This window comes from Nipponia nippon, unplaced genomic scaffold (assembly GCF_047370975.1).
Source record: "Nipponia nippon isolate SJK-2023a ecotype South Korea unplaced genomic scaffold, ASM4737097v1 scaffold_1, whole genome shotgun sequence".
NCBI lineage: Eukaryota > Metazoa > Chordata > Aves > Pelecaniformes > Threskiornithidae > Nipponia > Nipponia nippon.
The window spans coordinates 24,395,886-24,412,458 of NW_028262290.1; the positions used below are offsets into that span (position 1 = coordinate 24,395,886).

The 16,573-nt window shown below is 41.0% G+C and overlaps 1 protein-coding gene across 3 annotated transcripts in view; it reads left to right on the plus strand.

Moving 5' to 3' along the window:
- Positions 1–7,448: 7,448 nt before the first annotated feature.
- The window catches only part of STK3 (serine/threonine kinase 3), a 138,197-nt gene continuing 129,072 nt past the window's right edge, over positions 7,449–16,573 (plus strand). The window contains exons 1-3 of one of the 3 annotated variants that reach the window (XM_087749066.1): positions 7,449–7,875; positions 15,012–15,092; positions 15,537–15,665. In XM_087749066.1, the coding sequence (XP_087605192.1) occupies positions 7,853–7,875; positions 15,012–15,092; positions 15,537–15,665 (233 nt within the window). In that variant the 5' untranslated portion in view covers positions 7,449–7,852. Of the gene's footprint in view, positions 7,906–15,011; positions 15,093–15,536; positions 15,666–16,573 lie in introns of all 3 variants that reach the window. The other 2 variants (XM_087749075.1, XM_009469315.2) reach the window with 2 other exon arrangements.

Genomic DNA, 16,573 nt, shown 5'->3' on the forward strand with positions numbered 1-16,573 from the left:
TTCTACACTGTTTATCTTCTCTGACTGCATGGTTTCTAATCAAATGAACCTATGACATATTATTAAGAGGTTATGTGAAATAAATGGTAGTGTCTAATGTGATCTGCCTCCGATTTTGACCTTTCCTCCATCCTCCTGGGAGATGAATTGGGCCGAGGATGGAAACACCAGTCAAGCAAAAGTCTGCATTTATATTCACACTCCCATGAGCAAATTAGACAGGACTCTCCTTTGAGAACTGGTTCCCAAAGTAGCATATTTGAAAGAAAGACTCTGTTGATGTTAACAGGTTTTGGATCAGGTCCTAGAGACATTCTGCCTAGTTTGAACTGGACAGAGCAGGGATTTACTATCTATTAATCTTACCGAAGGAGAGACGCAGTATCTATTAAAACATCTAGTTTGGCTTTTTTCTTCTGTTTCGGTTTTGCATCGTTTTCCCTCGTATTCAAATTAGCACACTCATTTTAAAATTAGCTTTAAGGAATTTAAACTGCGTATCGTTAATCCTGCAAGAGCAGCTTAATACCATCAGTGTAACAAATTAGATCATGGAACTGCAGAAGAGCTCAAGGATGAAGCAATAAAAGTTGTGTACCGGCCAGTTCAAGGTTACACAAAAACATTAAGCTCTCTCTTGTTTAGAAGACACTGAAATGTGATATATGAACACAAAAGAAGTAATGTCTTTAAATCTTAAAACGATTAGCAGTTTTACTCTGTAGGGATCTATGGGAGGAGATGGACTCCACCCTGAGGAAGATAAAAGACCTCAGTTTTCTCAACTGGAAGGAGTGATTCATTTTAGGTGGAAGTGGTATGCATGTGATATTCCTCATGTGGTAAATTAACTGTTTCCATTAAGAAAGCTCCTAGCATATGGAATTGCTCTGTTTTCCTCTGCTCTCAGAGAAAATTATACCACCAGAACATTTTCTTTTTGCTAAACCTAGCCTGGGTAAAAATGGGCAGTGTTGATGGCTGTTGATAAACTCTTTTTTTGCTATTAAAAAAATCCATTAATCTACCACTGGTTATCTCCTTGCAACTAAGAAAAATTATTTTTAGTGAAGGAATAGTGGAAAAACCTTAGGTCTCGAATTTAATGGGGTTCATAAGCTCTCTAGATAGTAACTTGCTTTATGTTCTGCTGTGTTTTTACAGCCTGACCTATGTACACTCAGTCACTTCAAAGTTTTGTTTTCAGCAGAAAGTTGCCTTGCTTGGTAGTGACAGTAGTTTAAGTACTCATCCTGGGTGGCGGTGAGGGTGCCATAAAACTCTCCTCTATTGAACCAAACTGAACCTGATTAGTGGAGGCTCAAACCAGTGCATCGTACAAAGCCAGTTCCGTGAAACTTTATTATTTGCTGCTTTGCTGTTTCTTTAGTACACAGGCTGCTATGGGAAAGGCTTCCCGCTGCTTTTAAGAGCAGAATGGGAATGTAAGTGCAAATCTTAATCTTTTTCTTGTTTTGAATATATTTCTACTTTCCACAGGATCTTATCTCGTAATCAGACCCACTACTTCACAGTCAGTCATGAAATGGCTGTTATGCCACTGAACTTTTTTTGTGAAGTTTTAAGACTAGAATTGTATTTAGGTCTTTTTTTTTAAGTGTCATACGAGTAGCTTATTTGGACGTGAATTATGATCTTTTGGCATGTTTTGATTGGGAAAGGTTGGAAAAAAGTAGGAAACTGAAATTTTGTGGTTTCTGGATTTTAAAGCATTTAGAATGAGTGATTCTTCCACATACAAAACATTTGCTTTGTTATGGCTATGAAGCAAGCTGGAGATGTGCTTCAGAAATAAATAGGAAGGGTTTTATTAAAAAAAAAAAAAAAAAAGCCCTATAACTGAATAAGCTGTATGCATTTCATGGCATTGCTTTTGTAGTGCTCAGTATTCATGATGTGCTTTCCAGTTGCATTGGGTTCTCCTTGTTTGTCATTTGTTATTCTGCACTTGTGCTTCCCACCTTTTTATACTTCTCTTTGAGCACTTCTGTGAAAGGCCCACAAGGGCAAGGAAACTTCCCTTCTTTAAAGCTGAAAGAATGGGTCTTGTTAGCCTCTTGAAAGCATTGTCCCTAAACCCCCCCAAAATATCCTAATCTTCCCTAAACATTTCTGTTGTGTATTCCTCAAACTCTCAGCTCAGGAGCTAAACGAAGATGGGAGAAAATGCAGTCTTCATGGCGGTGGAAGCCTTGGGCATAAAGCTGTATGTATTCAGGCAGCTGAAGTTTGTTTCGTGTGGTACTTGCTTCATCAAGTAACGATGATTCAACCGTTCTTTAGTTATTGATACTAGTTTCCATTCCTAATGCAGCCATCAAGCCTTGTTAGTGAAATGTTATTTATTTATTCTCCCGGGTGTGAGCACACCTCTTTACAGACTGGAGAACAGATGGTTGCCCCCCAAAAGAGAGGGAATATTTTTGTGTAGAAGGGAATCTGGAGTAACCCTGAGTATTACCACAACAACAGTAATTGTTTTACAAACGAAAATGAGATTTTTTTTCAAGTTGATGGCAATCCATAGATCACATGAGCACAATCAATGCAGCTGTAGTACAGACCGGAATATCTTCTGTGGTTAATTGTAAATAGCAACTCTGTATCCATGGTGTATTTTTACCATAGTGTGCTATAATAGGAAAAATAGCAAATGGTAAGTCTATATATAGACTGTTACTAAGACTGTGAGCTAAATGGCTAGTCAACAGAAAAATCCTATCCTAATCAACAAATGTCTTTAGGTCTAGTAATGATATTTTGGATACCAAAATGATGTATACTAGGTAGGGAGAGGAACTGCAGCAGTGCAGCTAATATTTTACTATTGCAGGTTCTTACTGCTCTTTTTATTGTCAAGTAGGAATTCTGTGAATCATGCTGATTTTAATAGAGTGGATATGGATGGCAGAATCTGTACCTATATTTCCTGACTATTTATTTTCTGCATCTTTCTTTTGCTGGACCAGCAAAAAGTCAATTTCCTTTTATGTGACATTAATTAACCATTAAGTTGTGACTAGTTCAGGAAAAGAAATAAAACCCAATTGTTCTTTTTTCCTAAGCTTGATTAAAAACTCGCTTTAAAAAAAATCTAAATTTTAGTCCAAACTTGAGAATATGCTATTCTTTTATATTTTATTTATAACTATTTTATGACTGACAGGGTTAGGAAAGCATATAACAAATTCTTAGATAAGCCTTCAAGGTTACTTCACATTAGACATGATAGGTAGGAAAAAATACAGGCAGAAGTCAGTTTTTCTTATCTTCTGTATAAACAAGCTGGTATTTCATTCAAGGCCTTTTCCTTAACTTTCAGCATACCAGATTGCTATCAGGCAGTCACAGGGAGAGACATGCAAACATGTTGTTGTTGACTATTTGTCTACTGAATTTATTAATTGGTTTCTAAGGAAATCAGGCTCCTGCATTCATTCCATCTTTGTGCTTGCCTGACATTCCTTGCCTTTCTCCCCTTCACAATAATTTGTGACTTAGCTGGCCAATATCAATCACTTGATGAAAAGCTGGAGGTTTGCAAAGATAGTAAGTTTCTATTTTTACAAAACTCATAGGTGATGGGTAGAGGAGGGAATGCCCTGTTTGTGGAGCTGTCCACCCCACGGCGAGGGAAAAGCAAGGGAAACTCTGTCCTTAGCTGCTGGGTTTGGGACCACGCTGCAGACCGACCTGCAGCCTTCTCCTGCCAGCTAAACACCGGGTCGTGATGCAGACACAGGATACTCCTAACTCTGTGGGGTAACACCAGGATGGGCCAAAGCACGGTGAGATACCAGTGATGTGGAGGGGTTGTACAGAGCACAGGGGGCATGCCTGGGGGTCCATGCGGGCAGTAAGGATATTGCGGGTTTTGGCATGCCAAGGGGGTGAATGGAGCTACTGTGGAATGACAGAGAGGACACTGAGGTAGAGAGTACTGAGGACCCCGCGAAAGGACTGGGGGGCTACTGTGGTGAAAGGGTAGAAGCACACGGGGAAAAGAGCTAGGCTGTGAAAAGCACCACGGACATGACGAAGGACTAGGGCTATCTTGTTTGGAGAGTGTAAGGTGTTTGTGACATGTATCTCTTGGAAAACATGTACTATTAATGCTGCTGTTTTCTAGTAGCGCCGTGTATTAGTTACAGCGCATGCTGTTTAAATGAGCCTGACCGAATACCTTCTGAAGTAAACGCTGCTTTTATTTGCTACCAAATAAGGCTAGATAAGGCCCCTACTATAACATACATAATTTATTTGCATGATGTTTATGAATGACTTTGAAGTATGTATTTGGAATTTAAATCTTACCATTAGTAATACCTGTTAGAAACTCAGACATGAGATTCTCAAGTAATTTTTATCCTTCTCAGGTTTATTATGAATTATGTGCAACTGAGGCAGGGTTGATATCTTGCAACTTTTTTGTTCATATATTTAGGGGCTTGGGGACTGTCTTAGTTTGTGGTTATACAGCACCTAATACTTGTCCATGCCATCATGATTGCTGATTCCATTGCAGCGTAAGTAATTATAATATAAATTTTTTTATCTGTTTACAAAACTACATTATAATATAAAATAATTATAGTACTCAAAAACTAAGTACGGTCTTCATCCATCCTTTGGTCTAAGGAATTATATTTGATGTTGATGCCAGTTCTGCAGAGAAGGGAGTCCTAATGCATGCTGATAAATTGGCGAAGGGGATGAAATACTTTAGAAAAAAAAAAAGAGTAATTCAGTTAGTTTTCTCCTAAGTTTTCTCCTAATTTTTAAGATTAGGCTACATTAAGCCTTTTCTTACTCACCTTCCTTCTTAGCAGTGTTATATAGTTCCACTGTTGGAAGAAATCATGGGAAAACTCATGTAGATTGTCTGCAACTTCCTCATCTCCATGTTGTCTAGACACCAGCAATCTCATAGTATATTCATGCCTCCAGAACATCTAGACTTCCCTTGACTGGAAAGCCTCGATGAGGTAGTAGAACAGAGGGAGTCTGTTTTCCCTTTCAAAGTTCCTTCTTTGCTGGTGGCCAGGTACAGTATTGTACTGAATACCAGATCAGGGTTATATTTCACAGCACGGTTCCCAAATTCATGTTGCAGGGGAAAGGTGAGATGGTGTTATTTATTCCAGTATCATGGACTAAAAATACAATTTGAAATTGTAAGAGATGCATAAAGTGATCTTGAAAATGCTATGGTATATATGTTATGTTCTTAATGGTATTTTATTTTCAGCATAATTGCACTTAGAAAGCATTCTGGCAGTTGAATAAGGCAAAACTGAAACTGAACTGAACTTTTTCTGGCATCTTGGGTTTTTTCACACTTTTCTTCAGTGGCATAGATGGAGGATACTCCTGCCCACTTCTTCCTCAATTATCAGGTTGTCAGGGTATTTTCCGGGAGTGGAGATTGTGGTATTAAATCGTTTTGAATGAAGAGAGCGAATATCTAAATCTGTTATTCTTGGACAAATTTTCTTTAGACTTGTTCTCGTCAACTGTTGTTAAAAGGGGAGGGAAGAGCAGCAGATTATGCTGTTTAGCCTAACTTTTTCCAGAGAAAGAAATATATGTGTGAATGGGGAGAGGGAGCACTTCTTGGTTCCCTTTCTTTGTCTTGCTGTTACAACTATAATATAGTACCTGTATTTTTTCTAAGACTCCTTTTCCTTGCTTGAATGTATAGTTTATTGCAGCTTTGGCTTGAGCGGGGGAGCTGGAAAAAACCTGCCTCCTCTGAAATAACCTGAACAAAATATTGCCTTAAAGATTTGTGTTAAAGGATGTGGAGACAGCCTCTGCATTCCAGGAGTATCACAGCCAAACAGGGGTGTCAGGCTACCCTTCATTAGGTGAAACTGGTGAAATGTAAATAATAATTGGTCAGTGGGTATAGCCGAATAGCCTGTAAAACAAAGTTGGACACTAGCCACATGGCATCTTCTACCTGCCTGACCTCACTTGTCCTAGAACTGGGGGATGGGAAGTCTTGCAGGGTTCCTCCCCACTACTTTCTAATGCACTCATACTGCACTGCATCTGAGGCATCTGCTGGCTCCTTCTCCTGGGTGGTTTTTTTTGGCATCTCCTACAAACAGTTGTCTATGGTATGGACACATCTGGCAGTACTGCTGGTGAGCCACTCTGGCTTGTGGGATGATACTTGGAAGAGCTCTGCATTAATCTGTTGTGCAAAGGAAGATGTTCTACTGCAGTTTTTCCATGACTCAGAAAAACAAAGAAACCTAAAAGGTCATATGGTGGTGTGTGATTTGTTTTATGGGTTCATTCAATATTGCCATTGTGCATTTAGCCCGACCACAGTGAGTCAACTGGACTGGATTGACTCAGCCGAAGTGGAGACCTGCACAACAGCAGGACTTCAGTCATTCAATATTCCCTTGCTAATGCACATCGGAGAGATGAAATTAGGTATGGAGTGCAGATTTTCTTTAGGGGGGAGTGCTGTTATACTTGCACATCTAAAATCAGTTTAAAGGGGAACTTGGGCACCTCAGTATTTTTATGGATCTTGCCTAAAAGTGTTTTACTACCTTGAACTTCCATTAGTTAGGCAAATAAACCTACTTTCAGGAAAGGATACAGAAATTGGCTTGAACATTTAAGCTGTTTTTGTATTGACTTGGCTGGGCCTATTTGGATGCTTTCTCAGTATCTTAAATTGCTACATAAACAGCAGAAAGTCAGAAGTTGTGGAGAAATTGCAGATAACTGTCACATGGTACTCGGTGGCCTAAAATCTGCTGCTTGAATAATTATGTGACGGCTTCCTGTGGCTTTGCAGGGTAACTTGTATACTTTGGCATTAAAAAGCCAAGCGCCAAGTGCTAGCGTTTTTCACCTCAAAGCTGCCCTGCGTCAGCCGAGCCAGCTGCGGAGAGCAGCTCCCCCGTCCTGCCATGACTAACTGCAGACTTCCTCTCTGCCGTGCTCTGGAGCCAGTTGTCCGTGAAGAGGTTTAACTCTTCAAGGAGGGGCTGGATGCAGCCCGGCAGCGAGCGCGGCTGTCCCTTGGCTGCTGCAGACAGGCGGATGAAAGGCGCAGGCCGCCCGGCAGCGCTGCCCCGGGGCGACGGGGCCCGCGGGCGGCAGCGGGGGAAGAGCCGCCCTCAGCCTCCGCCCCAGGCCGCGGCTCTGCCCCAGGCCTAGCCCTTGCCCGACGGCCCAGCTCCGAGAGCCGGAGGATGAGGTCAGCGTGTGGGGGAGGGACGGCTGTCCTCCGTCCCGGCGGCGCCTCAGGGCCCCGGGTCTCTGTTTCTTCGCCGCCCGGTTTGCCCCGCCGGGCCAGGCCGCTCCGGTCGCCCCTCCTGCAGGAACGGGTAGGGCAGGTTGGTCGGGAGGACTACACCTCCCGGCGTGCCCCGCGGGCCGCGGCCGCGCGGAGCATGCCGGGAGCGCGGCGCCTCGGCCCCGGCGGCGCCTCCGCCTCCGTGTTCTCCCCCTCCCGCCGGCGCGACACCGCCCGCTCTTCCCGTGGTGGGGTGGGGCCTCGTCCCTCCCGCCGCTCTGAGCGACTTCCCCGCCGCCCAATCAACGCTTGCGATGGCGCGGGTTGTAGCCACTCAGAGGGGCGAAGGGGTGGGCCTCCGCCGGCAGCCGGGTAGGTAGCGGTAGTGGCGGTTGCCTGAGAGAGGCCGGGAGCGGCGGCGGCCGAGGGCGGGCGCGAGCCCCGTTTAAAGGGCCAGCGAGCTCTCACGAAAGTTGCGAGGAGTTTAACGGCTACCGGCCCGGTTGTGCCCAGGGGCTCGGCCGGGAGCCCCCCTCCGGACGGCGGGGCCGGGGGGCCAGCAGCGGCATGGAGCAGGCAGCGCCCAAGAGGTAACGACCCTCCCCTCCCGGAAGCGAAGGGTGAGGCCTTGGGCTGGCCCCTCGCCGGCCTCGGGAGGCTCCGGTCCTGGGTGCTGTGAGGGGGGCGGCGGCGGCTGAGACCTCCCCGGCGGCCGGAGGGGTTGTGTTGCGGTCATCTGTAGGGGGGAGACTCCCCAAAATAACCGTCCTGGTTAAACGTCCAGGTGGAGGCAAAGCCTTAGGGGCTGGTTGAGTCACAAGAAGAAGGTTTTAATGTGAAATGAGGGGAAACTTCATCGCCGAGAAGAGCCCTTTGTGGCCGGGGGCGGGGGGGGGCGGTCTGTGCACTTGATAGTTGAGGTCTGTGGAAGAAAGCGACATCAGTAGTTGTTCTTGTCTTTCCACATTAGAAAGTGCCCTTGTGTCCCGCTGGTGGAGAGATGCTTCTGGGGGTGGGCGTTGCATAGTTGCAATTGCAAATCAGGGAGTGGGAAGAGGCAAAAATCAAGAGTATTCCCACAGTTCATGAATCTTCTGAAATATATAGGCTACGTGGTCATATTAATTACTATGCGTGTTTGGTTTTTTTTTTTGAGCATTTATCATTTGACCTCTTTTTGTGTAATGCTGAGAAACCATGAGCTTTTGCTTTAAATGTGACCCTTTCATCTTAGTGCACAAAACAATTTTGCTTTAATCATATTTAATCGTATTAAATTTAATCGTACATTTAAATTGGCACAATCCTTTTTTGGATGTAGTTATATACTACATAGAATGTAGTTGAGTGGTATACGGAATGTAGTTACGCAGTTTACATATATACTTACTGTCTTAGAGCTCCAAGTATTTTACTCCTGCTTCCTGTTAATTTAATGAAAAATCTAGGGACTACACAATATAAATTGGTGGTAGAAGATAATAAATCAGTTTTTACAGTCTACTTTAAAACACTTACATTCTACATTTAAAACCCTTAGTAGTCTTTAAAACAGCTTCCTGCAGGATGACAGGACTTGAGAAGAATGCAGTCTTGAACTATTGTTTTTCCCTCCAATGATACATCAAGTAACAGTATCTACTACTGAAAACTTTGACCAAGAATTGATTCCTAGTTGTTATGCAGAGTGTTTTTAGCAGGCGATGGGGGGAGGAGAGTCAGGCCTACACTGTAGTTTCAGACTGACAGTGCTGCATGTCTCAAATAAAGGAAGTACAGGCACCAGCAAGGGTTTAGGAGAAGAAATGGGAATGTCTGAGGAGTAATCAATGTTACCACCAACAGTGCAAAGTTTGAGATCTGGTGATATCAAAGGATTGAAAACAAAACTTGAAGTTAGCATAATCTACAAGATTTCTTTTGGAAGATCTGGGATTTGCTCTAACTTTATTACCAAGCTGGAGATGTGTGTCTGGCCTAATTGAAAGTGAGGAGCTGTTTAAATCCTTAGATTCAGTTAGGAAGAGGTAGAAAGCTAATGAGAGAACTTCTAAAACCTCTGGCTTTTTTTATACTTCCCATGTTTTTTGAAGCTTATTTCTGGAAATTGAATGTGATGAGAACCTGATGGATTTGTTTCTTTAGTGGGAGGGAAGATTTGAACACAGTTTTTCATAATATATCAACTCAGACTTTCATAAGATTTAAACTAAGTTTTTCATAAATGTCCATATATATCCCTTTATCCATTGTTTTTTACAGTTTTCTGAATGCTTGGCATTCCCAACTATTCTGCTAGGCCACCTGCTTTTTCTGCAAGTCTAGAAGGAATACAGATTATTTTTTGTGGGCTGAATTTTTTTGATGCCTGCCTTGGATGCAGTAGTGGCTTGGGGCGGACATGCCATGTTTACTTGGTGAAACAGATGTGAGCACTAGACTTCTTTACTTTGGTGCCTGCCATCCATAGGAGCAGCTACTGACAGGGATCTATTGCCCTGATGCCTGTAGTGCAAGACACTCATCTAGAGGTAGCAAGAATTTCATATGAACACTTCAAAGCTGCATGGATGTCCTAGAATCCCGGTGTTCTCTCACAAGTATAGGACACCTTTATGCCTCCTGTCCTTGTGAAGGACATGACGTGGTTTTGTGTTGTGTAAATCGTTAAAACAGCTCTTCAGAAAGTAGCAGTGAAGATGCCCAAGTGACAGGCTAGGCCACTGTGGCTTTTAAATGGGGATGCTGTCAAAATCATTGGTCAAACAAGAAAAGCTAATGTACTGCAACAGTAACAAAATACTTCTAAGGAGGAGTCCTTTTCAGAATGATTTTGTTTACTTTTAAAAATAGTTTAGAGTAGGTGTTCTGATTTTGTACTGAACAATTTGTATGGTAGTTGACGCAGTGTTTTCTTCCATCTGAATTTCTAACTGTATTTCAGATGTGCTTTATACTTCTTTTCTTCACTAAAAAGGACATTCACTCTTGAAATAGTCGGTGACAAAATTTACCTCTGAGTATTATAATTTTCCCCTGTTATTATTGTTGCATTTTTCTGGATATATTAGCATACTGGGGTATGAGGAGATAGATTGCATACAAGTGAAAAGGAAAGCAGCTAGAGATGCATTTCTGTCAAATACATAGTTTTTAATCTTGCCCATCTCCTGCATGCTGCTGCCAAATAAAAGGCCTCTTAACAAGCGTGGAGCTTGTTAATTAATGTTTTTCCAGTCCTTTCTTTAAACTCGGGCATTTTAATTTTCACTGAAATATAAGTTTTGTGGGAAGGGAAAAACTTGTTTTTAAAATAGGAACTGTCTGTGAAAAATATGCTGGTTTTAATTTTTGTGTCAATGGGCATGTAAGGTCATATGGATGACAGCTGTCAAGTGCCTCCTGAAAATCATGGGATAAAAGTGTAAGTTTGCTTGGGTGTTATTGGTAGAAAACTAAACGTAAGTACACAATACAACAATGTAAACTGTCTTAACCTCGCTTCTACTTGTGTGAATGTTGTAAAGCAGTGTAAATGTCTCGAAGCTTTCACGTGCCACCTCTATTTCTGATGACTGCAGTGATTTCTCTTACTAGCTTCTCTTTTAATATATGAGTATAATTGATCCCAGCCATTCTTTTTAAATGTTTCAGTGTGCTAGTTCTTCTGCAAAATAAACCGCATATATTCATGTTTCATGGAGCAGCTGTCCAGTTTTCCGTAACTCATGACAGTAATTGATGGAGTTCTGTTCTTTAGTCCTGCTTTATTTTTCTTTGTTAGCTTTCAGGTTTGTTTATGCCTACCTCTGTAGCACATCACCAATTTATTTTGTAAAGTCTGCACATAATGACCATAGAACACTAGACTCATAGGGTTTTTTTTTTCCATGTTGGGGGGGGGGGAAAAACGTATGTCTTGCTCTTTCAGGTCCCAATTCAGATTTTTCTGATCTTTATGCTAGGATTGGTAGTCTTGGGTGCCTCTCGCTGTTTCTAGATTTTTCTGCATTTGGTTATGTGGAGTTTTGCTGACATATTCAATGACACGTAAGATTCCGCTTATGGGAAGTATAAATGTTTTCTCACATCAACTGGATTTATAAAAATAAAATTATCTGCTAGGACGTATTTTTCTTGTTTAAGAGACTAGGTGTTATGTAGAAAGTTAAACCTGCTTGGAACAAGAAAATCCTTTTGACAGCTCTTGTTGTCCCAGAATTGTAGTTTAATTAGTCCTCCTGCTTTCAGGAACAGCTCTTCTGGAAAACTACTGAAATAGCCCATAGTCACTACCTGATGATTTTCTGGAGCAAACAAAAGCAGAATTACTTTCTCCCGAGATTTTATACTTGTCTTCTACACATCTACTTTTAGACTTCCTCACAGATATATATATCTATATAGATATATAGAAAATATATATGTGGCCCTTGTATCCTGTGGCCAGAATAGAACAGTGCCTGAATTTACTGATTTACTTGTTCTGTTTTAAATGCTTGTGTTATGAAAGTAGAGGACCTGTGAGGGACAGGAGTGAGACACCCTCTTTCTCTCTGGTTGTTCTTGAGCCCTTTGTCTCTTCAGTTGTGCCCCCTCCCCGCCCGCCCTGTACTTCTAGTCATGCCTTGGCAGATAGGTATTTTGCTGGGTGCTCATAGTATTCACGTCCCATGTAGAACACTTTAATGCTTTTTAAAAAGCAGTGATCCTTCTGAAATGTTTGGCTCTATATGTCTTATCTTGCACAGTTTCAAAGTGTGGATGGTAGGACACACGCACACAAACAACTCCTGATTAAGAAGCTTATTCTAAAGTCTTGAGATTTGTTTCTCTGTCCCAAGTTTTAGTTACTTGTTTTTAGCCAGTATAATAGATAATATTTCTAGTCTTTTCTTGTATTCTACTTAGTGCTTTGCAGCCTGTTACAACAGTTGTCTTCCTCCTCCTTGCTTCTCATGAAGTTTTCATAAATGCTTTCTTTATTGCAACCCTTTCAGGGTATATCACATGCTGTTCTGTAGTTAAAGAGATGGGAATTCTATTAAACGTCTAGAAACAGAAATCATTAAACAATCTGAGTCATTAGGATCTTTCTGTGGTTCAAAGAGCTGTGGTGTTAATGCTGTCACTTGAACACTGGACCTAGCATCTGTATTCTTACAATATATTTGTGAAGGAGTGCGTAATACTTTGAGCAGTGTATTTGGTGGTGAAATTCCTGAGGTTGACATATCTTTCTTCCTCTAAATAGGTTTAATATTTAGCTGCCTTAGTGTTAAGTATTATTTGGTCTCATAACATGTTTGTCAGAGTTGGATAATGTGAAAATAGTTTTAAAACTACAGAATGCTTATTTCTTTGGTCTCCATGTTGCCTCTTAAGTACTCCAGATAATCTGTTATTTGACAGTTACATTGTTTTTGATCAGTTTATGGCTGTGATTGTTTCCCTAGCTCTTCTCAAGCATTCCCAATGCTTTGGCATTAATGGTACTGCTGGAACCCTTTTGGTATGGATTTTTTTTTTCCCCGCTCCTTCTCATTTTAGCAGGCATTGCTCTTTTGATGGGCAGGTGGAAGTGTTCTTTTCTTAGACATCTTTGGTTGGGGTTACTGTATATTTTCTCTTTTCTTGCAGTTACTAAAAAGTTCAATCCCTCCACTGTTCTGTTGAGTACGACTTCTGTTACGCAGCTCTGATCAAGTGAGAGACTCAGCTAATGGTCACGCTTTTTATTTTTTGAGGCTCTGCTGGTATTGTAAGCATACTGTGCATGCTTTTTGTTGGTGGCAAGCAGTAACTTATTCTGTGAATGCTGCCTTTAAGGCTGCAGGTAACGTGATCAGAGGGGAAAGAAGAATTTGAAACAAAAGAAGGAAAATTAATTATTTGTTTCTTCAATACCTACCTGCAAAGTCTCTCTCCCTCCCCCCCCCCCCTTTTTATTTGTCTCAACTTACACGTGTTCAGTAATATGTGCTTCCCGGCAAGATTTAAGTTCCATCTTTCTGTTTTCTAGTCCCTAACAAGCAGAGAGAGGGTGAAAAAGAAAGCAGAGTTGTTATGTGTTCCTGTGTTTGATTTGTAGGCTACTTTTGCAGACTTTATTTAGCTGCTCTCATTTGAGTTTTCTGCTGTTTTTCTTCGTGTTCATGAGTTGTGCCTTTCCTTTGCTGTGGAGATTTTTATTCTCCCTTAAACACATGTGCTTTCCAGCTTCCTGCCTGTTCGCTGTAAGCAAACTGCATGGTCTTTACAGCAGTTCATGCACCTTTCCTTACTGATTGTGGATGCTTTTTGTATTCATATAATTGCTACACCCATGAAATAGTTCTTTGATATATAAATGTGTACACCCTCCTCCCCCCCCCCCCCCCCCCCCCGCCCCGCTTTCCTTGTTTAACACCAATCCATCTGACCTGTGTGCTTATACAATTACTTTAAATTTTTGTTACTGCCAACCATCTAAGTAAAGACAAGTCTTTTCTGACTCAGGAATTCCTTCATCAGTCATTTCACTGTATTTTTTTTTTATTAGCTCTGTATATCGCACAATTGCATCTCTTAATATGAAGGGGTTTCTTTTGAAGGTTTCTTTTTTTTTTTTTTTTTTCCCTTTTCCTCCTCCTGCATATGGAATATATTGTCTATATCTAACTACAGCACCAGCTATTCTTCAGCTCATCTTCTACTTTAATAGTGCCCTTGGCTATCATATAGAGTTAGCTTGTTATTTCAATCTTGCAGCAAAAGTCCCTATAACTTTAGGATGAAGGATTTACATGTTGCAGCCACCCGTCCTCACCGCAATGTGTGTGCGGTTATATTTTCCTGTGCTATGTTCAGCGTCAGCTCCATCACAAGCTTGCAGCCAAGTTGTGTTCTGAGATCTGCCGGGAGTCTGGTGGGCTGGAGAGATGGGAATGCTGGAGACTGGGGAAAGGCTAGGACTGCTTGTGAAGGACAAAGGGTAGTGGTAAGAGTGGGTTGAAGGTGCTGGGAGAAATAGTAGGGTGATACTGAGTGATTTGAGACTGTGTGAGAGAGAACTGGAGGGCAAAATATGGTGGTGTTATATAATTAGAGATTTTGTTGTACCTGTCCCTGTGTATGTTCACAAAGATGCAAAAGGGACTGCCCCAACAAGTCTTAGAGTGCTCAACTCTTGGAAGTTCAGTGTTCTGCTACCACGTGTGAAGGTGAAGTGCTACAATATGCTCTCAGAGTCATCTTGACTCTGGGTTCTGCTTTTAACTTGATGGAATTCACTGCCTCATGAGTGGTATAGTTTAGAAAGTGGGTACTGCATGTGGGTGAGGGATTGGTTTATACTTTCTTAGATAACAACATGGGGTACTCTAGGCAGTAAAGAGCATATGTTCGCATGCTGGTTGCTTTTTGACGAAAGGTGAGCTTTATTGTATTCTTTGGCTGTTTCTACTTTAAGCAAAGGAAGTGGTTTGGACAGCGAATTGGTCTCGTGTTGCTTTGAATTGAGCAAGCGTTAGTGGGAAAGTGATAATGACAAAAATTGTCATAACTTTCTCCATCTTATGTGATGGTTGATTACAATTTTATTATTGCACTTTAATTAGGCATTTTATTTTCATTGGAATATGTTTTTCTTTATAATCTTTCTTTCTGTCTGCTCACTTGGATGAAAATTTGCCTGAGTTCTGTGTCTTTCCCCACTCCAAACAAATAACTTTTGTCTTTCTTTTAGCAAACTGAAAAAGCTAAGTGAAGATAGTTTAACTAAGCAGCCTGAAGAAGTCTTTGATGTTCTGGAGAAACTTGGTGAAGGGTAAGTGCAGCTATTTATGAGGGGATGGGATCAGAGGGAAACAGTATATAAAGCGTGTGTTGGAATATTAAGTTACAGGGAGAATGACTGTAAATGCCTTAAGGAATGCTTCTCTAAACAAGTTTTGCTAATAAAGCAAATGCATGCATCAGTAGACTTCCACGCTTCCCCAAATATATTTATGCGGTTTTGATGTCCATTTTTTATTAAGGCAGCAAAGGTGGTTGGGCTTGTACTGGAGTTAGATACACTACATCTTGACAAAGATTCATTCTTCAGAGGCACGTGTCTCCTGAGGTCCTGACTGAACTGAATTTTTTGCAGCCTGAAAAAAACCTTGAACTTCTGCATGGACATATGGCTTCTGTGACTTTTTAAAGTTGTGGCATAATGGAAATGAGAAGCAGTTTATCTTGTTTAAAAAAATTTCCCTCTTATTTTTAGGTCTTATGGTAGTGTGTTTAAAGCAATACACAAAGAGTCTGGACAAGTTGTAGCAATTAAACAGGTCCCTGTGGAATCAGATCTTCAAGAAATAATTAAAGAAATCTCTATAATGCAACAATGTGACAGGTAGGTGTGACAATTCAGCTCCTTTTCTAAGAATCTATGTGAAACTGTATTTGTACTTGTGAATATAACTGAAATATATGCAGCTGCAAACTTTTTTTAGTATGGAAAATTGTCTGTGTTGGACAATTTACTTAAAGGAATCACTTTGTGAACCTCCTCTTATTCTTAGCTTGGATTGAAGGAAGTACAAATAATGTATATAACAGAAACTGTTGAAAGAATAAGTACTTACCTCTGCTTAGAATTCTCCATGCTTGCTTCACTTTACTTGCACTGGCAAGTCCGAAGGTTAATATTTCCTGTAAATGTCTTAGGCCTTGTGAATTCTGAGTTACCTGTTTGAGAAGACCGATAAAGATGTTTCTAGCACCAGATTAATGGCTAGCAGTTAACTTCCAAAATAGTGTTCTATCAGTTGCCTCTTTCATGCGGGAACATACCTTTTAAAAAGAGAACAATCTTCTAATAGCTCTGAAGAAGGACTGTTACCTTATATTTGTTCACCAATGATATATCTTATGATTGTTAGTGGAAGCCTTAACATCAAATGTCTGCAAGGATGCAGAAATTACTTTGCATTTCCTCTCTTCTATGGTGTTATAAATTTTTTTACTTGTATATTTTTGGGGGTTTTGGGGTAATCTTTTAAGGTTTTGGCTGTAAATTCTAAGTCAGCTTTCCTAGGGTGAGTCTATTCAAGGCTGATCAGTGGTACAAGAGTCTGTTGTTCACGATTCAAAATGTGAACAGGAAAGGTTTGCACTCTAGTCAGGAGAGACTTTCTTTAAAATATTGATTCCTTTAGTCATTAACTTGGTGAATTGTATTATAGCAAGTGGTCTGTTATTTCTCAATTGTGTTTGTGTTTTTGTGGTGTGTCAATGTTGAAGTTCTGTCTTTAAATGAAA